Raw genomic sequence first — 25,525 nt, 5'->3', positions numbered from 1 at the left:
TCTGCAGTGGGTAAGTGCTCACAGCTGGATCTCCTGGAGCTGCAAACTGGCTACCAGTTGAGCACTGAGTTTCTATAACTTTGTGCAGAAATGGAACTAACCTGTTCTCAAGGCAGGGGAGCCAGGAAAATGAACTCTGACCCTGACTCTTGCTTCCCTGCATAGCCTCTGGCAAGTACCTTCCTCTGTCACTCACCTGGAGCATCCCAGCTGAGTTAACAGCCTGGGCAGCACTACCACTGAGAGGTCAGTAAGCCTTTGAGTTGTATGTGGTGGGTGTCTAGCTCTCTCCTGCTTGGACATGCAGCCTGTGGCCATGCATGCATCAAGAGAGAAGCAGCACAGCTGAGGGACAAGCAGAAAATGGGAGACCTATGTCTCAGAAAAATACGGATCATATGCCTGCTTCACACAGCTTAATCACAGTACTGACCACTTAGAGCCCAGCATCTTCAAAGGACCACCAAAGGTATTATTAGATATTATTAGAATTATTGTTCAAAAATCACTGTGAGGGTAAAGACACCATAAAAGTATTATTAAAAACCATTGTGTCAATGAAATATAATTACTTTCCACTTTGACTGGAAATCTAGCCTCTTTTGGAAACCCTAGCAGATAGTAGAGAAGAGTTACATATAGAAACTTAAGCATTCACATGATTTATCAAGGCCACCTCCCAGACCACACTGATTTTTTCCTGAGCAGTTTGCATATTTTTTTGCCAGCAACCTGTATGACTGGTGACTTCTTTAAAACTCTGAACTCCATTTTTTCAGCACAAGTATCAGTACATTAACCTGCTGAAGACAGTAAGATATACAGCTACCAGTGAAGAACAAGAAGTAAGATCAAGCTTTGCAAAGAAAATTAAATCCTCTGTTGGCTGTCTCAAATTATTCAGAAAAAAAAGTAAATTGTAAGAGTAATAAAAATAAACAGCAGGATTGCTATCTCTGAAAGGCCCCGGGACATACAGGGATAGATAAAAATCACTGAAGCACAGTCTAGGATCTTAGAAATGCCAAAAATGCATTTGAAACCAGATCAGTTGCAAACATCCTGCCTTGCTTCTGGTGTGCCAGCGTACCCAAAGGCAAACAAAGGGAAGTCCCGTGGGCAGGCGCTGAGCAGGGATTTGGTTGATTTGGGTCAGTTCCATGCTTCTGTCATACATCTTCCACAACCTTGGGCAAGCAGATTAGTTGCTCTGTGCCTCAATTTCCCGCAGTAAAATAGCATCAGCAATAAGAGCAACATGGATTCTGAAGTAATTTCATCCATATGTCACCCACAATAGAGCCTACAATTTCTGATGGAGCTGGTATATGACTTTTAAACGGCCACACAGTCGTGTCCCTCTCTTGCCCTTTACATGAAAGCTCTCCCTTTACAGCATCTTTTCCATACACCTTGTACAGCAGACACCGTGACACAGCTGTAGGACAGAAATAATACATTTCACAGCAGCAATAAAACAATGGGAGCCATAATTTCTTTGAACTCCGGGTCAAACTTGTTGTTAGCCAAGTCTGTAAGAACTCGTATAGTAAATTACATACGTGTCTTTATCAGCAGGATCATAAAATAAAACTTTACAACCCTTCTGAAGGTCATGGGTCTGCAACAAACAGTAAGACAAAACAATCAATTCACCCCCGAGACCACCATTTTTGTGACTTTGGCAGCTTTGGTTAGATCTGAGGAAATTAGAACTTTGTCAATCTTTATACAAAGTCTTATTTCTCCGTTGGACCCATCTCCCATTTCTCCCTAAGTGTAAGGCAAAGGCTAAAACAACAGTAATAATGGCTGTTATTGGTTTCAGCAACAGCAAAGCCACGTATAACAGAAACACATTTAATGGAAACTGACCAAACTGTTTCTTGGCAAATTAGTCCCCTTCACCCCCTAAAGAAAAACACAACTATAAGCTATTTCCAAAACAATCAATATTAGTCCAGCAAGCAAAACTGTATGTTACATTTCCCATCAAAGTCTTGGCTTTCCCTCAAACAAAGTGATGCTTTATAAATTACAACTACTACCAAATAAACTGGAGAGAGGACTGCTGAGCTGGGCACCTTGCTGCTTTTCCCGCAGGTCTGGGGGCCTGGATGCAGGTAATTTGGCTAAAATACCTGTGCTGGTCTGCTGACTTTTAAACACTTGGCCCAGCGATGTATCTTTTTGTCTCTGCTTGTACAGAAGCTAGTAAAACAGTCCACTGAACACTGCCACAGTATCACAACATAAATCATAAGGGAGAGAACAGCAGTCTCTACTCATAGCTTCAGAGTGTGCATTTGCTCTCCTGTGGATTTAAAAATGAGAAGACTGAGACATGATGTTAGTTCTGAAGGTATAATTTTTTCAATTAAAAATAGAGCCCTTTGGGATACTTTGATCCCGCACGTAAAAAAATTAAGTGAAGGGATTATCTGATATTCTTGAAAAGAAAAACACAAACGTTTTCCTCTAAACACTCTTCTGAGAGGCTGGCATTTGGTTTTGCAAAGTTTATGGCATTGCTCTTTTATCTCCCATCACTCTGTTCTAATGTTGCAAAGCTACTGACGCAATAATCAATGACACTCATTCTTTCCTCTGAAGCTCAAAGTGAGGACGAACTTGAAAAGAGGCAAGTACAGTCTGCTGAGGAACTGAAACGTCAAGAAATACTTACCAAAATGATGCTAGCAGAGACAGTGCTGGTCACCTGGGCTTGAGGGCTGACTGCTTACTGTACTAAAAACACCCCAGGGTAAGCTACTGCACTGCATGGTCAGGCTAAGAGATGGTTCCTGTGTGCAAAGAATAACAGCTTTTTATTTGAAGAAGTGTCAGAGCTTTTATCTGCCTTCAGCCACTGTCACGGTGCAGACTCTAAGAGAAGATGTTGCAAGGAAAACTGCTGAAATTAAGAAATTCTTGGTGCATTTCCCTGCCCACATGTCCAGGAGGAACAAACTCCCTGTCCTCCAGATTAACTTCCGTTTTGTTCTAGGAGAGGAGATTCAAAGGAAATACATGACATTCCACATGGAAATCCCAAAGAAAACATGTCGCATTCCTCGGCAATACCAGCCCATGTTATATATACATAGCACAAAGTGAACAATGCCAGCCTGGAGGGAAAGAGCAGCTCCCACCCTTGCTGGGTACCCATAAATCAAGCTTCTCACAAGAACACCAATCTCTGTATTAACCCTGAGCAGTATCATCACATACACAGGCCTCAGCCTCTCGTCTTTCCCACCACTATGAAAACCAGCACAGGTTGAAGGCTGTTGCCAAGACTGGACAACCTTTTCTTACCCTTCTGAGCCATCTGGCTAGCTCTCCTGAGACAACCGTGCTCACCTTTTGCTTCATCTGCCAAATTACTAGGGTAGTTTTCTCAATGAGCTTTCAGACCTAAGGGCAGTGTCCCCTTAGCTCAACCCTGCCCACTGGATGACCAGCTCACCAAGCACCTTTCAATGAATCAGAAGTACATGTAGAAGACTGGGGAGACTGCTCCTCTCGGACACCTCATTGGAAACACACAAAAAACTACTCACAGTGCATCCTTGTTACTTCTTTCTTACCTTCATCTACCTATCTACAAATCAAAGGTTCAACCTTTACCTTCAGTCCTGCAACAAACTCTTAACAGGGCAAAGAACAAAGGGTAAGTCAGACCAGTTCTTTGTTCTTGCAGGCTGTCACCCTGACAGCCATTCTGCACACCTGTTTGAAGCAGTTCTGCATCATTCCCTGTAACTTGTGACTCATGCTACATTAACCTACAACTTTTTGGCTCCTTTCACTGTCGTCTTCTCTACATCTTGTTTTCCACCTGTCACTGTTTAGCCCCACCTTGCCCATCAGATCTGGCATCTCACAGTGGGATCAACAATCTCCTGTTGATGCCAAAACCAACAGAGACAGCCCAGCGCTGCTGCAGGGATGACAGCAGAGTGGACAGGAGATGGTTTTGCCATCCCCTCAATCTGTTCTCAGCAGATGGGCTTCCAGTTCAAGCACTCTCATTTACAGCAACTGTGACAGAACCAGTGACTAAGGATCTCAATAAGGACACCTGCTCATTCCAAATTATTTAGGAACAGGCTATGAATGGGGCTGTTTAGCAGCTGTACTCTTTCCACATCTTTCTGCTGAGAGAAGTAATTTCAAACCAAGGCCAGCAATAACAGTTAAGACAACATACCAAAAGGAGAGATGGTCCAAATGCAGGAAGATACTTGGGTGTGGGATGTGGGAACTTCTCAGTGGTTTCAAAGGAAAGGCAGGTGCTTGAACTGTTTCATGGAACCAGACTTACCAACTTGAGGCTGTACTGGGAAATGCAAACCAGCAAACGCACAATTAACACCTGCCTAATCAAGCGGATGAAGGAGACATGAAAAAGTCTTGATATGCAGATGTCTCAGTGCATGGAAGAAACCCCCCAAAGTAATGATCTTGTGGTGATGCTGTTTGCATGATCATAAGACATAAAAGTCCCCGGCCACAGAGCACACTGAAACATGGCAAGTGCCACATGACATAAATAGGTATTTTTAGATATTGCAGGTGCAGTATTATACAGCCTCACCAGAAAGAACTGTGACTGAAGTATTACCAGTGCAATGCAAGTGGATTACTATTTCTCAATCTCTTTCATCTACTTGGGGGTTGTTATGCAGCCACTTCACATGGCGTGTGCCAATTTACAAAGGGTTCATCAGTAGTAAGGCTGCTACCTCGCTCTTTCTCTTTTTATATATATTGTTTATATTCCAGCCATAGTGGTTTCCAGAGTAGTAAGCACCATGAAAATGACCATTTGCTGGATTGTGATAATTTGGAAGGGAAGAAGAATGCTGGAAACCCTCTGTTCAAGTCCCAAATAAATCCCTGGTTTCCAGTTGCCTTAGGCAAGTCACTTGGTCTTCCCATAGTCCTGTCTTCAAAATAGAAATGAATATTTCTTTACCTGGCAGAGAAGCTGAGAGCATAAACCCATTAAAGACTGCTAAGGAGTTCAGATCCTATAGTGATAAGCAATTACTTAATACATATGCAATGCTTGGGAGCATATGTTGGTTATTTTGCAATACAGACAAAATTGTTTGGTCCGATGAGCACAAGAGAAATTTTCTCAATAAAAACACAAAAGCAAAGCAACAACAAAACCCCACCAATAAACTGCAAGTTGGTTCTGGAAAGATGGATGAATGAACTCTGATTTAACTGAACATTTCTTTCTGCTATGAATGTGTGCTCTCTTGGAGACAGAAGACATATCTTCTGCAGAAGTTGTGCAACAAATCTGGGTATACAGAAGAGGAAACCTCCACTGAAGACATTGAAGGAAACACTCTGGTGCTGAGAGCTACAGTTTTATAACAGAAGAAGAAACCACAGAGCTACAAAACAACCCAGTACATCTTTATTGATGATTCAGAAAATCAAGCATTCACCTGACTTGCTCCAGCAGTACCAAGGTGACATTGTTCCTTGGTAGGTTTGGTTCATTTTTCCAAGGTAAGCAATATTTGCTTTTTATTCAGTGGGGAAAATCATGCTTTACAGTAGCCATCTTGTAACAACAAATGCATCGCTGCCATGACAATATTTTTAGGTCACACCTCCTTATTAATATTTCACATAATCCCAGCTACCTCCCAGCAATGCTTATTTAGTACCTCCATGGCCTGTACTAGTCTCATGAGAATCTTAACCCTTTAGTTAAGTGGGATTTACTAATACTCCTGAAGTGCACTGAAGACACGAGCTACTATCAAATTAACTGCCAGTGTGCATCCATAATCTCACCAGAACATATCTTATTTTCAATAGGCTAGTATGAAATTTACCAAGAGTTTCACTGATATAAAAATTATCTTGATTTCACACTAAAACACAGTCATATCCTAGTATGTTATATACGGATAGTCACACCAGCAGTTTTCTCCATGTGAGTCAACTGCTGAGCTACAGGAGACAGGAGTGAGAGAACCTGGGAAAAGGAATAACATCTTTGATATTGTCAACTCCCAAGATGTACTGCAGGTAGCGTTCAAACCCCATTCCGAAGCCTCCATGAGGAACTGAGCCGAATTTTCGGAGGTCTAGATACCTGTAATTTAAACAGACAGTTACATTTGCAGCACAGTTATGCTGACGTAATTAAAGCGAGCCTTTTATCTAGGGTTTTGCTTTCCATCTAAATTACTTCCCTTTGACCTTGACCACTTTGATTTCTGCCAACACAGGCGGTGTTGGTCAGGGGTGTGAAGAGGCAGAATTGTATTTGCAGAAACCCCAGGTGCAAACCCATTTAACCCAGAATAGCTATGCTTTGCTATGTTTTGTTTAGGAGCAAGAACTTATTTGGGTATGAAGAACAGCTTGAACATCATAGCTCTGCTCATATGGAAAGCACATTCGTAAATTTTAGTACCTAAAATATTCCTAGCACAGCCACAAACCCAGGTTCCTACAGAATCACAAAGCACTTCCACTGCTGGAGAGGAAGCCGCCTTCTTGGGTTTGTTTAGCCTTCACTATGCTGGTGTCGAAATCTGCCCTAAAACAAGTTCTTTCATTTTCTGTTTGCTTTTCAATAGCCTAAGTAATTTCATTTTCGGTAATTTCTTCAGAAGCCAAAGTAGGTCTTGCTGACTGCTCAACATTCCTTCAGACTTTTTTTCTTTTAAGGTAATTAAGATGGCTTTTTGCTACTTTTTCCCCAATCGCTCTTACAGACTGAGTAATTTATTTCCATAGTAAGCCAGCAAAAAAACTCGAATACATGTCCTCTAAAAATGAGATCTGGAACAAGGTATTTTGTTTTGGAGAACAGCACCTGTTGTGCACAGGAAACAGATATCCCAAATATATGGGTGTCAACAAGATTATGATGGTTCTTCTTTAGAGTTCCCTATTTCCCAGCTGGACTGGAGCTGATGTGATACTGTATTTACAGCTACAAATTGTCACCAACGGTTTTATTTTAATAGGAGTGAAAAACATCTCAGTGGTTCTATTGATTTATGGGGCCGCTTCTGAGCTTGCGAGGGCACAAAGGCATTCTTCTTTATATGAATGCACTAGTAAGGGATTGAGTGACTCTAGATGTATTACATGCTTCTAATCTTGGTGTATGAATATTTTATCATCCTGGTTTAAAAAAAAATCAAGTGCACTTAAATATAAATGCATATATATGTTTTTCTACTTAGGCAGTGGAATAGAGGGGGGGAAAACACTATGAATAAAATTAAGATTGGATTGATTGCAATAAATGGCTTCTCAAATTTTAACTACTGTTAATGAACTGCAAAGAAATATTATATTTGTGTGCATATATATTTATATATATAAAAATATGCATTATATATATTTGAGTGTACTTGTTTGGACATCACAATTTTCTTGGCTTGAAGACTGTATTTTAACAGAGTGAAGCCAAAGTAATGCCAATGATCACCTTTCCTTGCAAAATAAAAGCACCCTCCCACAAACTGTACAGCTGCAAGAATGCTCTGGCACTCAGCTTGACAGTATGCCTTTTATACCATGACATATTATTTTTCCTTGCAGTTCATTAGCAGTAGTTAAAATTTAAGAAACCATTTATTACACTCAATCTTAAGGTTTCCCCCCCAGTGTTTTTCCCTTCCCTCCACTGCCCAAATACTAAAAGTAGAAGCACATCTTAACTTCTTCCTAGTAGCACTGATACACAAAGTGCAGTTGTGCTTATACTTCAAGTTGAACTCAAGAATGTTCTCTGATCACTGGGACCCATGTGCCTTCTCTCTGTGCTGCTGCTTAGTTAGCTTGGCTCACTAAGGCTCAGCTGTATCCACCCCATACCTTATAATGAGGATTATCCTTAGGCTGTGAACATGCAGACTGCAACTGCATGGTGGTCTTCATTTCTATCCCCTTCATACAGACTGCATTAATAAGAACTTGTGTTTCTGCTAATACCCTGGGAACTGGCCCTGGGGAGCTCCACTTCACAGCTTTCCAAGAGTTTGCAAGACACCTGATAGGCAGACCTGATGCTGTGGGTGGTGACTCATGAAATAGGAAAGATCTCATAAATGTGAGGTATATGGGTGCTGGCTGTGGCAGATCACTGTGACCCAGCTCAGCAGTTCTGAGCAGAACTTGCAAACCAGCTGGTCACAGCTTTAGCTGTAACTAGGAATATAAGTACCAGCACAAGGATTTCTGATGATGTCTATAAGCACATCTCAGCCTTGCAAAGGCAGTTTAGACTAAGCCTAGCATCTTCTCTCCCCATTTGTTGGCAACAGAGTTTATAAAGTCATTGTAAGAAGAAGAAATAACTCAGCTTCTTCCAGATGAACAATAATAATAAATTCTACCCTTACTTATCCAGGACTTTGATCTGTAGATCTCAAAGCACTTTGAGAAGCCATTTTGGCAAAAGGAGCGAAACAAAAACCATCAAAGTTAATGGAAAAATCTATTGAATTAAACGTGCTGAGGATCAAGACTGTGAATCCTTTCTGATGACTGTGCTTAGAAGAATCAGAGGAATTGGGAAATTTTCCATTCTTCACAGATGAAAGAAAAAGTAACTGCCCACAGATGAAGAGAAAAATCCCTTGAGACTGGAAAATGCTCCCTGAGGTTTTCCTTCTTTCAGTAGTCTCCAGACATTGGATGTTTCTCACCTCAAAAACAGTAATGAACTAGTCTAGCTGTTTTTGCTAGTAACTCACACTTAAGAGGAGAGCTGAGCCCTCCATTGGTAACTGAGGGACTGTGCAACGTTATTCCACAGGGAAAATAAGCTTCTGTGACCTCAGCTAGCCCCTAAGTTCATGTTCTGGACCTGAGGACTGGTAGCTCTTCAGCGATTTGAATCTTGCTAAAGTATTTGCTGCAACAACATCCCCCAGCAATGAATTCCAGGAGCTTGTTATGTATGTGCCACGTTAGAAGAGCGTTTCCTTTCATCCTTTTAAAGATCTATATCCTTTTATCATCATCACGAACTCCTGTGTTGCATGGAAAGGCAGTATGAAGAGTGGCGCTCTCCCAGTGACCATTTATAAGCAGAATCTGTTCTTTTCAGTCTCCTTTCCAAACAAATATAATCTTGATCTTTTATGCAACACCCTTGTTAAACTGAAGCCTCTGTGGCCAGTTTGCAAAAAGTAAGACCGAAAGAACAAAGTTTTGAACAGTTCATGAAAGTGAATATTCTACTGGAGGAAACAAGTTAAAAAAAAGGGTAATGAAAAACTACTAGTGAAATGATACATGAAAGATCATTTTACTGAATGTTTCAGGAAATAAACATGCAAAGCATCACCAGGTTCTGATGCTGGGTCAAACACTGTCTTAGTTTTCAGGGAGCTTCTGCCCTGCTACAGTTTCTTGTGAATTCACAAAAAAAAAGCATTCAGGGACACCAATCTAAAACAGTCTCACGGACATGAGTGAGATTTGGGCACATTCTGACTGGCTTTAGTACTGACTTTCTTCCTGCTTCTATTTGGCTCAGCACAGGGCTCCAGTCTCTCCCCAAAGCAAGAGTGACAGGACCAGGCAACTGCCAAGGACAGTGATGGGAAACCTGTTTTCACTGGGCTATGAAGGAGGTTTAAAGGATGATATGAATGCTGTCACTGGCCATGGGCTGCAAGTAGCTCACCAGTGGTGCTGTTCCCTAAGTCCAACCTCTCCTTTCTACGCAGCCATACAAGACCTATCAAGACCTATCCAACATTCAAGCTTCAAAGAAAATTAGAAATTAAAGAGCCCAACACAACTCAGTCTTCTTCATCCAGAGCAGAAGCAGGGCCAAGACAACACAGTAACATCCATTTGAAGACGGCAGACACCACCTGCTCTACCACTGTGTACTTTCACCAGTGTCACACCAGATGATCAGAAAGGCACCTGGACTGTAAAGTATGAGACAATCTTCTCCACTGATGTGCATCATGATGATCAGAGTAAGGAAATGGGTGCCTTATGTAAAGGAAGACTGTCTGAAATGCTCTTCTAGCTGATGGTAGTGATTGTTCATTATTACAAAATACCCACTGTGTTACTTTTAAGCTGGCACTTGGAGGCTGTAAACAGGGGACCTGATCCTGTTTGCAAGGAATATGCTTAATACTCCCTGGTCACAGAGAAAGCAAGTGACTTTCCAGAGTAAACTCTGATCGCTCAGCTTTTCCACCTCACTTACACAGACCTCTCAGTTTAGCCAAGATCATCATCTACAGCACTGAGCTCTTTTCTATCTACAGGTCAAAGGAAGAAGTGTGCAAATAAGATAAAATAACTGCAAAATCAAGCCAAACACTTCTCCAACTCATACTCTTTTTGGAAAGAAACCTGCACAACAGGAAAGGTGTAGTGTACTGAACAAGATTCAGAGGTGTTTGACCATGTCACTTTATCTACTTTTTTTGAGAAAGTTTTCTAAAAGGTAGGAATGGCAAGAAGCAGAGCAGCATTTCAGATCACCAGCTGCCTCTTCGCCCTACGATTTTCTCACAAGTAAGGCACTCCTGAAGCTGTCCTAGAAACAGTCAGATTCCACAATATCCTCATGTTTAGTGGGAGAAGAAAACAGATAGAATCAGATACATCAATGGTTAAGGGGCTTCAAAAGGGATCACATTCTAAAGTCAGCAAATATTATATTTAAAAAGGAATGACTCAACTATTCTTCAAGGAGTTTGTGAGCCAGCTTTGGAAACTCAATTCAATCACTAAATTGGAAGAGATTAATTTCAGTCTTTCCTGCCACCTCCACTGAAAAGATGGATGCTGGCAAACCACCTACCAGTTTTCTGGCAGATTTTGGACTGCAGTCCAGAAGCATCCAGAATTACTCCTATCCTGCACCTTTCTAGGACACTAGACCCTGCTATGGCAGGGGGTAACAACAGCTTTAATCTTCTCTGGGATATTACATTATCTGTGATGGAGTAGAGTGAATAAAGGAGGAAAGAGTCTCCAAAACAAGATTACAGGAGGAAGAGTTTCCAGAATGTGATTGCTACTATCACATGAAAATACACATGGGGAACAGGCCATGTCTTAATATTCTCTTGAGGGAAGCATGAGGTAGGGCTGCACTATCTTAGTAGTGCTGGAAGGTTCTGCTGTTGAACATCAGACTTCCTCAGGCTGTATTTCAGCATCTAACCACACAACTTATACCCTTGTTCAGGATAATCCTTCCCTCACATGAAGGGATATGGTGTATTCTGGCCCATAAATACAAATAACAAAGGAAGACATTTAATTCACCTTGTTTGCAAATGGATGATGTAAAGATCTGCCATATACTGTGCTATTCCTAAGTGATTTCATATTGTGGGAAGTGGAGAGTGAGGAATCCTACACTTACTCTTTTTTCAAAACAGCCTCCTTAATGATCAATCCAAATACTGCAGAATATTTGAATATACTCTTCTAAATTTAAAATCCTCTGCACTAGCACTCTCTCAGTAGCTATGACAAAGTACATACCAAGAAACGCTTGTCAAGAAGAACACTAAGAACCTCCTGTCGTTTTAAGAGGTTAAACTGATAATTCAAAGGTTGATCTATCTCCTTAGGAAGACAGCTTTAATTGCTTTAACCACTTTGTTAGGGAAGATTTTTCGACCCAATTGTCCTGTCAATTGCAAAGGGTTGCAATTCATAGGGTTATTCATAGGGTTGTTAAAGGTCACAAATTGCTTGTGGTTCTGTAACCTGTTTATCTCACGCATGGTGGTCAGAACCTATTCAACTTCCAACACAGTCTAAAGATTTAATATTAAAAATTATTACGGGTTGTAAATGAATGCATTTCATGCAATCCTGAAAGGAATGACCTGTGCTGTGAGTGGACAAATGGGAAGGATAAACTAAGCAGCATTAAACTTTGTTTAAATGAATTGTCTATTACAACTAGACTGGCAGTGATGGCAGGGCAACTGGGCCAAAAAATGTTCCCTCAAGAACAGAGTTAAAAAAAAAAAGATAAATAGTTGTTTAAAGAGTCTCAAAAGAAGAAATATAGCTTGCAGAGCAAGATAGCATCTTACCATTGGTAGGTATCTGTGAGTCCTAATCTGTGAAACAAACAAAAAATTTCCTTGTAAGTAAAAGGAACAGAGTTGATCTCCACAAGCCTGGAAGAGAATGCTACAAGAAAACAGAGAGTGTGTGACTACACCCAGTCCAAAAAGGAAAGGTAGGAAATGAAGGGAAATAAAGGGAAGACATGATCAGTGGCTGCCAGTTCTGGTAACTGGTAGACAATCTTGAACAGATTCCCAACACGCTTCATAAAATGCCAAGTTTGTTTTGTCAACGTACAGGATTGATCCCACCTTCACGCAAAGACTTGTTCGTATTTGTAACTTTAAGCATATCAGTAAACTCTGCTTGTGAATGTTTGGAGTTTATGGGCCTGAATATTAAATTTACAATGACATTCAGCCAACCTCATTTATAGGTGAGTCAAAATGTCTTCCCTATGTGGCTCCCATTTCACAGTGCACAAAACCACTGAACTCCTGTAGCTTTATTAATGTATGTCAACTTCTGTAATGTCTTTTTCTCATCACCGTTTGTGTAACTTCTCTCCTTTTCCTGCCCTGGCATAAACTGAGCAAAGTTTTAGCTTTTTTTCTGTTTCTCTGAACATGAATAGAAAATTTAGCAGTCAAAGAGAGACCACTTCTCCCATCTTCAGTGCACTGCAGCTGTCCCTGACTTGGCCTTGGAGAGCTATTGTATGAAGCATGTATAAGGAGACAAGAATCCTCTTCGTCATCTCTAAGGTTATGCTGGATCTGCAGGAAATAAAATTTAAAAGCCTAAACAAAGTATTTGGCTCAGCAAAATCAGATCCTGAGGACTCAAAATTGAGAAAAGCATGTGAAAGGAGGTGTGATTTTTCCAGGCCTTCTTCAATGCTGAGCTGTGCTCTAAGGTCACTGAAGTCACACCCCATTTGTAGCTTGAAATACTTTCTATGACTTTCCTGATAAACAAGAAAGTCTGGCTTCAACTCCATATGGACCCTCCTCCAGCCCCACAACTTGAGGACTGTGGACTCTAGATCTTACTTGCAAAAAATTTCGAGTGAAAAACTGCAGCAGGCAACATTGTACTTTACATCAGCTGAAGCATGCCTGCTTCAGAGAGCTCACAGGCAGAGTAGCAGGAAGCACAGGGAATATCATCATCCTACAGTAAAAATGGAGAATCAGTCTTCTGGTGTTTTTAATTGCCTTGTGCCTTTTGGATTCATTATGTTGAAATGGATATTGCTTTTCTTCACTCACCAGATATATCTGTGTGAGCATGTGGCTGATTTCAGCAACAAATTAATTCCCAGTGTGCAAATAGTATTACCCTGGGATTAATCCTCCCCCAAAATTGCTTTGCACAAGTGTATGACTGGGCAAGTAGAAATGTTCAAGTGTTGGATGAGACTTTGCACAACCTGATCTAGTGGAAGGTGTCCCTGGCCATGGCAGGTGGGTTGGAAGTTGGAACTAAATGGTCTTTAAGCTCCCTTCCAACCCAGATCTTTCTGTGATTCTACAAAAGGTTCCTTTGAACAATCAGACAGTACTTATCTATGGAGAATTATCCCATCTATAATGTTGATTATTGTTATCTATACAGCAGCTTTGATATTCTGACATGGAATTTAGCCTAAAATTACTCAGTCACGTGATCTTTGGCAGTGGTGAAAAAGTCCCTATGACACAGATAGGTCCCAGGCACTTCCAGTGAAGCTCTCCACCAAAGTGGAAACCATATTCTCTGAAATGACACCAGTCACCAAGGCCAGCTGCATCACAGCTAGCAAAGTTTCCGACCAAAACTGCAGTTCCTCAGTTACACAGCGTGATGACAAATGTATCTGTCTACACGACAACTTCCACCTTCACAATCCACTCTCAGCCACAAAAATTGTGAAGAAAAGGCTCAAGGATGAAGTGCCTCTCATCAGATTTTGTACCAGATAGTCCCAGCAGAGCTGAGGCATTCAGCTGCCCTGGCCTCCTAGCATAAAGTAAACTTTTCTTCTCTGATGAGCTAAAACAGAGGCCATTTGCATACCTCCGACAGAAGCCATAAGAGCTTCTTCACCAGTTTGCAATCATCTACTCGTATAAATAGATATCACAAAGACAAAAATAGGCTTTTAAATACTATTGGTTGACCTTCCACTCCTCTGTCTTGCCAAACGCTGAGAGCTACTCAAACACTCTCCTGAGCAGGCTAGTCTCCTGGCACCTGCAGGTTTTCCATACCTCTGTAAGCGTGATTCGAGGAAGGGCAGTCGCTCTTCTCTCAAGCTGCCTCCACACAACTCCCCTATTCCTGGTACGAGGAGATCAACAGCTGCAACCTTAAAAGAAAGAAAACTAGTTGAAGTCATGCCCCATAGCCACACAGACACTGGCAGAAGTACAGCTGACGCTGATGGTTGTTTGTAAAACCCTACTGTAATTCTTCCAGAGCCTGTGACACTTAGTATTTGCACATATTTGAAAAGTCTCTTGTTGCCAGAAGGCTGGGAGGAAATTTTGCAAGTATAAACTTCAGTAAATCTGCAGAAAACCTAAACAACAGCAGTGATGTTCCACACTGAGAATATCTACAGCAAGTGGTTTGAACTGAATCTCACTAAGTTACTCTGGTCATAACCCATGCGGGGTTATAAAGAACCCAACAGCAGCTCACAAGACAGCAAAGACACATGGGCAAGTTTCCTGAAGCCCTGATTCCCTGCTCTGATGCTGTAGCTTGTGTTCAGCCTTATCTACCCCCATTCCTTGGGCCAGCTCTAGTGGATATGGTATCAATGTCACTCATGTATTGGATCCAACTATTAGGATCCAAGTGATACCACTTAGGCTCTTAGGTTTGAGCTGGCTGTCTTCTCTGTTTTGTCTTCTAGGGTTACTTTTCTTATCCCACAGCTGAAGTGGTTCTAGAACTAAAGCCACTGAAGTGAAAGTGGTACATGGTAGGGTAGCTGCTCTTTGTAGCAGAAGCAATGCTGCAGGTTGTCTCGGTTCAACTAGGAAATCACACCTTCAAAGCATGAGGCTTGTTGATAAAGAGCTTACTTCCTGTGCCCATGTGCTATTTGAGCATTACATGGATGCTACATCTGGATGACAAGAGAGTCACAGACTGCTTCAAGCCATGAAATTCTAGGCATTTCACCTAATAGTACAGAAGTTTACCAGGAAAAGAAATAAACTATGGCAAACTTGTCTTAAGGGAATTAAGCTAAAACTTAACACTATCCCATCTCCTGAATCTTCTCCCTCCTGTTGTTCCTGCTTTGGGGATTTCTTCTACAACAGGAAAAGAACCAGACAGGATTGTCATGTCTTTTCTTGGACTTCTTGCACAGAGGCCCAGCAGATGATTATTTTCATCAGTCTATCTATCAGCAGGCCAAGACATACGCCTAGACAAAAAAGCAGTGGAAGTGTGACCCATGGACTCACTGTGTGTTGAGGTCCGTCTTCATTGTCCCGCATGTAGAAAGGCTTGAGGTCATATGGGTAGTTAATCACAAACACAGGAACCTCACCACAGTGCTTCACTAGGTACTTTTCATGTTCTGTTTGGAGGTCACGGCCCCACTGCAAAGACAGCAAAGGGGACCTGGGAACCTGCCTTCAAGTATCTTGCCCATGGCAAGAGACCCAGCAAAATCCCTGTGTATAAGACGTGAAGCTTTGAATAACATGAAACCAAGCAAAGCAGTTTTTCATACAGGCCACTGGGAAAGTCTGCTAAGAAGGCAGTTTCACAAGTTTTAAGGCACAGCAAAGCATGGAAAATAATATGATTTAACTTCACAGAGCAAGGCCAGATCAAACCCAAGCATCTGGTATCAAATCAGAAAAAAATCCCAAATAAACAAGCAAAAAACTCCACAAAATCACCTCCCAAAAACACCCCACCACACAAACAAACAAAACCAATCAACCAACCCCCAAAATCAACACCCAAACCACACTCCACATATCTAAAGAGAAATAGGCACCTATCCAAAGTCAGATTATTTGACCCCACAAACTGGCCTTATTTCAGTATTACCTTCGGTATATAGAAAGCAGCTTTTCTGGGCTTATCCTCTCTTTCCTGCTGTGTTACATGTTACATTAAGTCTCACTTAAGAAAACCCAGCATCCTATTAAATTCTTTGTTATCAGAAACGTCAGACATTTGCAATGCCCCTCACTTTTTCTTTCTTCCACTGATGTTATAAATTTTGTGGCTTTTGACTTGAGACCTCAAGTCCCTTTATAGGATGTGTAAAGAATATTGGGGGAGTAGAAGGGGAATACTGGAACAGACCTCCCACAGATTCTCTTCATCTGAAAATATCCCAAGTTTGCTGTCTCAGACCAAGGTAGTACAGATATGAGATCTGAGGTTCTACACCCACTGATATTCACAGATGAAACAGTTACCCAACTGGCTAAAAAGGTGGTTTCAGTCAGAGGATTATTTTCCTCAAGGCATCAGAATGAGATAACAATTAAAGAGTATACACATGAGGCGAGCACCACCACAAATGCTGTCCCATACTGGTGTGTGTGTGTGTGTTTGAAATTGTGCAAAATATGATTTTTAGAAAACCATAATCTGACAGTGTTAGAAAGACTAGCATGTTATTCTTTTTCCCAGTCAACATCCATGCTTTGGAAAGAAAAGGGATTCCATTTAGATACATCTAGATTACAAAGTATTTTGACATGGTATTGGCTTATTAATTGTTGTCAGACTTTTGGTGCTACCTTATTATATTTCCTTTATTTGAGGATTATTGCAGCAACTCTCCTTAGATGACTGCTACTGAATCTGCAACACTCCCAGCACTACTCACACACAGGAAAGAGAAGTGCCTTTGCTGAAGCCTTGGTCCTTCAACAGCACAGTAATCACTTCCTTCCCTGAAAGCATTACGTGTTGTTCTGCTACAGATCTCACTCCTTATATTGCTCCCATTTCAACCCCAAAGGCCAAAAGTTTCACCTGGGTGATAACCCAGCAAACACCCCAGAAGGCAGATAATCTGTGCCAAGTAACAATTCTTGTGGTATCAGAAAGAAAGGAGATTCTATAGAGTTCAGGCTGTGCACATGAACAGGCACAGGGACAAGCCACCTGGCAACAACCTACCTCTGGCTTGAAAGTGAAAGTTTGAGAAGCTTGCTTCAAAATTTCCACTGCTTCACTGTATGAAATTCTGCAAGAGGAGAAAAAAAAAAAAGTCTTTAAGATAACTATGAAAGGAATAACAAAGTTTTCTGGACAAATGCCATGCTGGGAAAAATAAGGAGGCACTTCCCCACCATCATGCCAACTTGTGTGTAATGTCAGACTTCCCAGCAATGCTTCTTTGGACAGAAACCAAAAAGCATTTTATATGGCAAGAACCCTATGTTTTCCTGTGCTTCAGCTGCAAGCTGGGCAGGAAGTGCTAAGCTCTCAACACTTCTGCATTATTGCAATGTTGCATGTCAGTCAAAAGTGAGCTCTGCAGAGAATTGCTTCACAGAAATTTGTGGATTTTTTTTTAAAGAAAACAATGTGCTCTCATCAGCATAGCTACAACAACATAGCTCTAGCTCAGGGTGTGTTAGGCAAAAATAACAGCCCAGGGTGCAAAGCTCTTGTAGCTCAAATGTTTCCACTTTGCTTTGCAAAAACCATGAGATTTATTTGCAGCAATGTTTCTCTACTGCTCTGTCAGACTTAGGAGCAGATTCTCCACTGATTTCCACCAGCACAAAAGAACAGCATCATGGCAATGCAAACAGAAAAATTGCAGTGAATGATTGTGCTAGGTTTGATAACTGAAAATCAAGACTCAGTGGAAAAGACTTTGGCTGACAAGTTTTCCACATACCAAGCAAAATGTCATGGACAGAGGAATAACCTGACACTATACAACAGAACTATACACTATATAACAGAAAGAACAACATGATCACTATAATTTCATCTTTCTGTATCATTGGTTCAATCCAATTATAAACAAAATTCTCTAAGGAGTACGAGCTCTTTATACACAGCTACAAGGTTTCACTAACACAGGGAAGGCTTCTGGAGGAAATACCTCAAGAAGGAATATATTGCTCCATGTGTTTGGGTTATGTGAGACCACAGTCCAAATGAGGTATATCACTGGCACAGGTTCAACGCATGTAACTGATGTGTGTAAGCCAGGAATGTCCCAGATCTGCCAGTAGCTGATGAAGAGAGAGATAAAGAGGGAGAAAGATGTTCTGACTCTCTCTCCTTTTCCTTGGACCATGGGAGAAGCTGAGTGGCAACTTTGTCCTCTCAGGAATATCAGTTAGGTCCAAAGAGAGGACTGAAATGGGGAGACGGTAACTTCCCTGAGGTCTTCCACGGTGCTCTTGCAGACAGAGACACAGGGAGAATCTATCACGATCCTATTGCCCAAGTGTGGCTGTAGCTTAATAGGACAACCAGTGCTGGGTTGAGCAGACCTACAGCGTTCTGTGGGACAAATGGAGAGCTCCACTATTTGAAGACATAGGCAAGAGTATGGAAGGAGGTATTCTTGAGGGCCAGTGAGGGAAACCTAAACCCTTCAATTCTTTAGCACACATAGAACTGGGAATAGGAGTTGCACAACCAACTGGGAATAGGAAAAAAAGTTGGAATTTTTAAATATCATAAAAATACTTCTATAAAAAGGGAGCCGCTGGAGTGGAGATGTGATTGAAAGAAGAGCACCAAGGCCAAAACCAAGCAAGATAGTGAGCAAACCACTGTGCACGTACATGTTGGAAGGAGGATACAGTTATAGAAAAAGGATCTTGTCCAGGGGAGCAAGAGCCAAAGGTCAGCAGATTCAGATGTCAGTCTCATGCAGAGATGAAAGGGTAATGACAAACAGTAAAAGGGAACTGCAATTCATGCTCCTTTGGAGATATTATGCTAACCCAGAAGATACTGAGTTGTGAAAGAACATGCCCTCTTCCAGATCATTTTGAAATAGTACTTACGTCACAAATTTGTTCTTCAGTATTTGTTCCAACCTGTCCTTGGTCAACAAAAGAAAAACATAAACATATAAAGATACTCTTAAGGGTTCAGGGGCCCAGAGAAAACTCAGAAAAGTGATTTTCCTCTATATTTGAATTTGTGGGACTGCATTCTGATCTAGATATGGGTCAAAATCCACTCCCAGCCATTCAGTGCTAAAAGAATACCCAATTATTGAAGCTGATGATTCAGAGGCTGCCAGATGATGTGACAGCTACACTTCCACCATACTTGCTACTAGCTACAGAAAGCTGTGTATCTTCTCTCTGCTGGCCTGAACAATCACTTAAGCTCAGGTTGACATTTAGTTCTTCAGTTTCTTAACGCAGGACAACACAGTAAAAAAAAGAATAATAAAAAATCAGCCTCCCTATAGCCAAGAACCCCCAAAATGCACAACAGGATTGCAGCTCTTTCCTGTCACATGTATTACCTTCTGTGCAGGAGCTACATATTTATGAAAAAGTTCAACATCATGAGGACATTTGGAGAGCACAGTGCTTGTTACTGTCTTGAAAAGATCTTCCATAACCTAATAGAAAAAAGAGAAATGGATGAAAAATGAACACTGCTTAGGTGTCCCAGACTACAAATGAAACACGGTACACATCAGCGAAACGGTACAGAAGGAGTTTCTGTTCTTCTGCATGGTCAGACTGCATAAGAGGGTACCAGCTTGCTAATGTTCCTAATTAGCAGGCTTGCTTAGTAGTTGAAGAGGACTGGAACCTTTATTTCTACTATGGGTTTAGGACTTCAGTGTCTGCTGATGGCCTCAGTATCTTCAGTCAGGTATCTCCAGTGAAAAACAGCACAGTTGAAATATTCAAGCAGCAACCCTGGTCAGACAGACACATATTACAACCATTTGTGGAGACTGGTCTCAGATGAATTCTTAGTGAGGTATCTGTCCTGTAATGAGTCATTCTGGATTTCTGCTTTGTTATAAGAAAAAGCAGAACTAAAGGAAAGGAGAATAAACCTGTAGTGTGTAGAGCCAACCCACCAAATGGATCCCAGCTAGAGAGATTCTGCAGAGTAAAAGCAAAGTGAAGATACACAGAGATGAGTAGAGAGCTAAAGCAGAGGACACATCAGTGCAGGGATGTTTGAGAAACTAAAAAGATGTGGTTCCATTTCCCTAAACTAATGTGGATTAACTAAATGACATTATCATCCAATTTGGATATAGTTATCCAGTAAAACAGGCTTCACTCATTAAGAAATTAAAATGCCATTAAAAGCCCCCCCATGCAATGCCATTTTCATCAACCTGTTGTAATTCTCTTTTTTGGTTAAGCAAAGCAGTCCATTCAGGACACTTGCTGTTGTGCAGATTAAGAGTTCTCATGACTCCTCATAGTCTCACACCTGCACAAAGCAGGTAGTGGTACGACCTGTGGTATCAACTGATGATGGCCCCAATCCTTCTTCAAAATCACCCTCCTATTCTACCCTCCTTGGTAAGAACAGAACAACGCAGCTGGGCTGCACATCACCTCAGCCTGGTATGGGACTAGGTTTTTCATAATAAAAAGTATCTCTGAAAATCCTGGCACATTTTTTTTTTTTTTTGTGAGTATAACAACCACTTCATTAATTGCAGGGTTGGGAGAAGCAAAGTATCCACCAATGACACTTAGGTGAGCAGCAATCCCTGGACACAAGGCCCAGGGAAGACTAACTGTGAAAACACAAACCTGACATTCAGTCAGCAGATCAGAAGAAGCAGCAGCAGGTCTCTGCCTTACAAGCCCTTACAAGGAACCAGATCCTACAGGGTAAGAGGAACACAAGGCACAGAAATGAAGCAGCTGTGCTACTTACATAGCCTGTATGAGATGAGATTTCAGGCACATTGTTCAAACTCTTATGTTTGGATGAACATCTGTCACCTTTCCCAAGCTGCTGGAACACTACTCTGTGCTGAATAATCTCTGCATCCCACCAGCCTAGCAAAGCTGGTAAAGCAGTCCATTTTGACTCCTCTGGAGCCAAACCCAGACTCAAGACTCTTGCTTTAACCTGGGCCTTCTTTCTAAAAAGGGAAGATGCAAATAAAGGAACGGCATTATCATATGCAGATTAACAGTTTCACCCCTCCTGGTACTCAAACATAGAGGAAATGAAAAGCCAGCATTCCTGCTGCTGAGTGGCAAATAACCAAACAGTCAGCTTTGAACTTTCTTCAAAGTAGCTAGAAAAAGGCTTATGCAAATGAAATCAGAAAACTTCTTGGCAACTCATCTGGTTTCACCAGGCAGAGACGAAGGGATTTTACATTAAGCTTCCTCTTTCTAGAAAATGAAAGTATCATCTGGTTTCAGAAAAGCATGTTGTTTAATTAGCACTTTTTTTCCCTCACTGTGCGATAAAGTAACAATTAGGTTCCCACAGCATTCAACATGAGCAGCTTCCTCTTGTGGAAAAAAGATGTGGGTGGTATGGGAAAAACAATCGGGAAAATATTTCCAGGTTTGAGACTGAGGTTTTATCCTGGCAAAAAAAACCAGACACGTGGGTCATACACTGGCCTCATCAGTGCTCTTATTTATGCCAAACGTGTACTAGACACAAACAGTAGAGGGGGGGAAAAAGAAAAGGAGAAAAAAAAATCTTAAACTGAGAATTTATGTCTTTAAGCAGATGAAGGACTAGAAAGTGGGTAATAGGAGAAATGAGTGGAGAATTGTAACCACTGGCTTGCTGAATTGAGGGAAAACGTGAGCTGGAGGTACAGGTGAAGTGATCGGTTTGAACATATCCTGAAAGAAACATGTTTGATAGGAGACTTATACAGGGAAAAAGGCATTGGAATCACAGCAAGTAGCTTATCTCAGCAGTGGGACTTCTGATGTCCCAAAAGCCCATTAATTTGGTTGCTTCATAATGGCAATGTGGAAACTGCTGGTACGAGGGCAGACAAGAAGGACAGAGGTTAAAGCTTTCCCCCCTCCCTCAACACTACAGCTTTTCTCTCATTATTTTCACCTTTCAAAGTTCAGCAGTATCAACCTTGGCCTTCTCCAATGCTGCTGTGTTACTCAATGGTTAACTGTTCAATTTTAATTAGGAGCAGTTCCCAGGGGTATTGCTTAATTTTAACTTGGATCTTTTGATACTGCAACTTATCCTTTCCCAAATAAAATTATGATCAGAGTTGAAACAGGAAATCATCAATAAAACAGCAGTAAATGTCAGCAGCAGCAACTGGAGGTGCTGTGCACTCCAAGAAGAGTTCAAATCATCACCCCTGTTACATAAGACACTTTCAGAAAAATCGCATGACCTGCCAGTAGGATTTTTATTTATGTATTTACCTGAGGCATGCATATGGATGTAGTGTAGATCACAGGCTATTTACATATGAGACACCAGTGGAGCATTATTTCTTGCTCTCATGCTTGGACACACACACCATACATGTGTCCCCATATATACGCACAGAGAGGGGAGGATTCCCATCTAATCTTGGTCATAAAATCTCCTCTCTCAGCTACACAACCAACAGCTCAGGACCCACTCTAGAGAGATGCTGTTGTTATGCAAGGAAGGAGACTTGTCTGTAGGACCCCTGCTTCACTGGCCATTCAAGCTTGAATGCTGATATAAGTTAGGGAATACAACAAGCCTCAGCTATGGCAGCTGGATGCCACTTCAGAGAAGGAACCTACAGTCCTATAGATACCCCGATGTCCCTAAAGAGTGCTGAGCAAGACACTTGGAGCAAACCTTTCCCACGTGATTGCCAGTGTTTGTTCCCTTGAGACTGCAGTCAGATTTGCCCAAGTGCCTCAGCCTTAGCACTGAAGACAGAAAGAACGCTGAGTCCAAACTATTCTGGAAATCAAATCACATACATGTTTCAGATCCAAACTCTCTGAAGTTGACACCCAAAATCAGTCCCACTGATTTCATTTCATGCCTGAACTCCCTTCTATAAATGGAGGTAATAATGCTCCATGTCACTAGGCTGTAATGACAGCAAATTAATTTTGATGAAATACATAACCAGTGGAAGACAATACTTCTGCCCTCAGGGCAGAGCTCAAATACTGAGTGTTAAATTGTATTCTCCATCTGAAAGAGATATATTCTTCATCCCTTAAAGAGACAGTGGTGCTAGGATGTGATCTTGTTAAGGAAGACTAACACTATGCATAAACTCCCAAAAATGCCATCAGGAAAATGCCTTCTGGCATTTCTTAATTTTACAGCCTAAATAATGTCTTTTTTAGCATAGCTTTGTATGTGTGTTTTATGAAATTCAATAATGACTGTATCAAATGGCCTCTTTGAGACCCCATTAGTGTCAGGAGTGAAGTGGGATCCTTTAAATCTACTGCACTGCCAAGACAGCAGAATGAAAAACAGAAGATAACGGTGTACAGATACAGCTACATAACACAGCACTCAAGAGAGAGGGAGAGATTGACAACTGGCATCTCAGAGGACAAATGAAACTGGAGACCTTGGACCTCCAATACAGGTACTGGAGGGGAGATGACTCTAGATGGTCATGTCTGAAAGTCCAGACACTTCCACAATTGAACCTCTTCCACTGTCTACCTGACCTTCTTCTAACTCCTTCTCATCCAGTTTGGAGGAGAAAAGTGCCTTGGAGCAACCTGACCCAACTTCTTCACTTCACTTAGATACCCTTACATAGGTACCCTTAGGTACCCTGTACAATAAAGCAGAAAATACTGTTATCCAGCCATGCAGCATAAAGTACTGCACTAAGCACATGGGACTTTCCACAGAAAGTATTATGAAACCAGTATTGTGAGAGTTGAAGCTTCTTTGTAGCACTAAAACACATTTTGGCAGAGAACAGAAATTTATATTGCATGATTAACACATAAGAGACTTTGCAAGAACTGTGCTACTAATTTAGGAATAACTGAGCACTGCTCTGTGCAATTACAGTGGGGAAAAAAGGCCACTGCTCTAAGATTTCAGGCCCTTTGTTCCTAAATACATTTAACTTGGTTATTAAATCTTCTTTTTTCCTTTTATTTCATAAGGAAAGCTATGTTTTCTTTTGGAGCTTTGGCTGAGAGAAAGACCTCAAGGCCTCATCAGTGAATGGTAAACATCTATGTCTTTATAGCAAGACTCTTTAATGGTGTACGAGCAAATACTTCAAGATGTCCCTGAAGAAGCTGAGCATTCCCAGCATACTAGTTACTATTAGAGGTACTTAGTCCAAATGTTGAATATCAGTTTTAAAAATAAATCTTAAACAATTCAGCTCTTTATGTGAGGACAAAGTTCAGATGGTAACCGTGACCAAGAGCCCCTGAGGCTTTCAACTGGGTGTTTTTCACCGAACAAAGAACTTGCAGATGACAACAAACAGACAAACTGCCCAATGGGCAGATACATGAGAGAACACTGAATTTAGGTCAGTTGCACCAGGAAAGAAACTTGACTTAGGCTTTAGAGCAGCTGGCAGGGTTTTTTGTTGGTGTTTTTCCGTTTTTTTAAAGAGTGATTGCCCAATGATTTAAAAATAAACAAAATGGGAACTCCACTTCTGCAAATAAGAACACCCCAAAATTAAGGTGTTGCAATGTAGACTCACTATGAGGAATGAAAAATGAAGGCTGTTAGGAGGTTTTCTGTTATAGGGAAAGAAGTTGTCAAAGACTTTAAGACAGAGGGAAGATGTGAAGAGAGCACAAGATGAGACTTCACAAGATACTTAGCAACAACAAAAGCCAAGACAAGGGGGGAAGTTCCTCCTTTCCCTACAAATAAAAGCCCTACACATTCCAGAACAATTCTCAACCCTAATTCTCTGAATTGTCTGAACTGGTTGTCTATACTTCAAAAGACAAGCAATTAGGGTTCTTGCACAGGATATGTTGATGCTGTGTTCAAGAGCTCAAACACCACTTAACAGAAGACCCTGCTTATTATGCTAGATAAAAGCAGTGAAGATTTCATTTAGCTCCTGATTGCCTAGAGAAACAGGACTCAGGAAGTAAGGTGTGAACATATATACATGCTATGCTCTAAGAATACACAAAGTTGTTCTGGAGAAAAGGAAAGAGCAAAGAAAGAGCAGGATGCTACTAATGATGGAGCACAGATTCCCAGTGGTCAGTCCACACAGTCCAGTGCCATCTGGACATCCGGGACAGAGAAGCAGCACACAGAGCATGTCAGTTCTGCTGTCTGGCCATAGTGACTCAGCGATGTGTATGATCCAAGTTGAAGAAATGACCACCTGGATGTCATTTTATAAATCTGTAGCCAGTGTCTCAGGTATTTTTCTTTATAAGGCTGTTTCTCCAATAGCTTTCCAGGGAGTTTATCTGATAAACCAGAGTTTGTGAGGATGTTTACTCATAAATCCTACTGGACATAAGCTGGCTTACACTGAGACTAGTAAAATGCATTA

The 25,525-nt window shown here is 41.3% G+C and overlaps 1 protein-coding gene across 2 annotated transcripts in view; it reads right to left on the bottom strand.

Moving 5' to 3' along the window:
• Window positions 1-5,415: 5,415 nt before the first annotated feature.
• Window positions 5,416-25,525, bottom strand: part of NARS2 (asparaginyl-tRNA synthetase 2, mitochondrial) — a 52,286-nt gene continuing 32,176 nt past the window's right edge. Inside the window, exons 8-14 of one of the 2 annotated variants that reach the window (XM_027665645.1) lie at window positions 19,550-19,648; window positions 19,077-19,120; window positions 17,218-17,284; window positions 15,531-15,668; window positions 14,319-14,416; window positions 12,090-12,116; window positions 5,416-6,127 (exon numbers count right to left, since the gene is read on the bottom strand). In XM_027665645.1, the coding sequence (XP_027521446.1) occupies window positions 5,983-6,127; window positions 12,090-12,116; window positions 14,319-14,416; window positions 15,531-15,668; window positions 17,218-17,284; window positions 19,077-19,120; window positions 19,550-19,648 (618 nt within the window). In that variant the 3' untranslated portion in view covers window positions 5,416-5,982. The remainder of the gene's footprint in view (window positions 6,128-12,089; window positions 12,117-14,318; window positions 14,417-15,530; window positions 15,669-17,217; window positions 17,285-19,076; window positions 19,121-19,549; window positions 19,649-25,525) is intronic. The other variant, XM_027665724.1, reaches the window with a different exon arrangement.

The sequence above is a fragment of the Corapipo altera genome, unplaced genomic scaffold (genome assembly GCF_003945725.1).
Source record: "Corapipo altera isolate COAL_440 unplaced genomic scaffold, ASM394572v1 0, whole genome shotgun sequence".
In the NCBI taxonomy this organism is placed as follows: domain Eukaryota; kingdom Metazoa; phylum Chordata; class Aves; order Passeriformes; family Pipridae; genus Corapipo; species Corapipo altera.
Note: the sequence above shows the minus strand (reverse complement) of the source record. Positions and strands in the feature narration are given on the sequence as shown.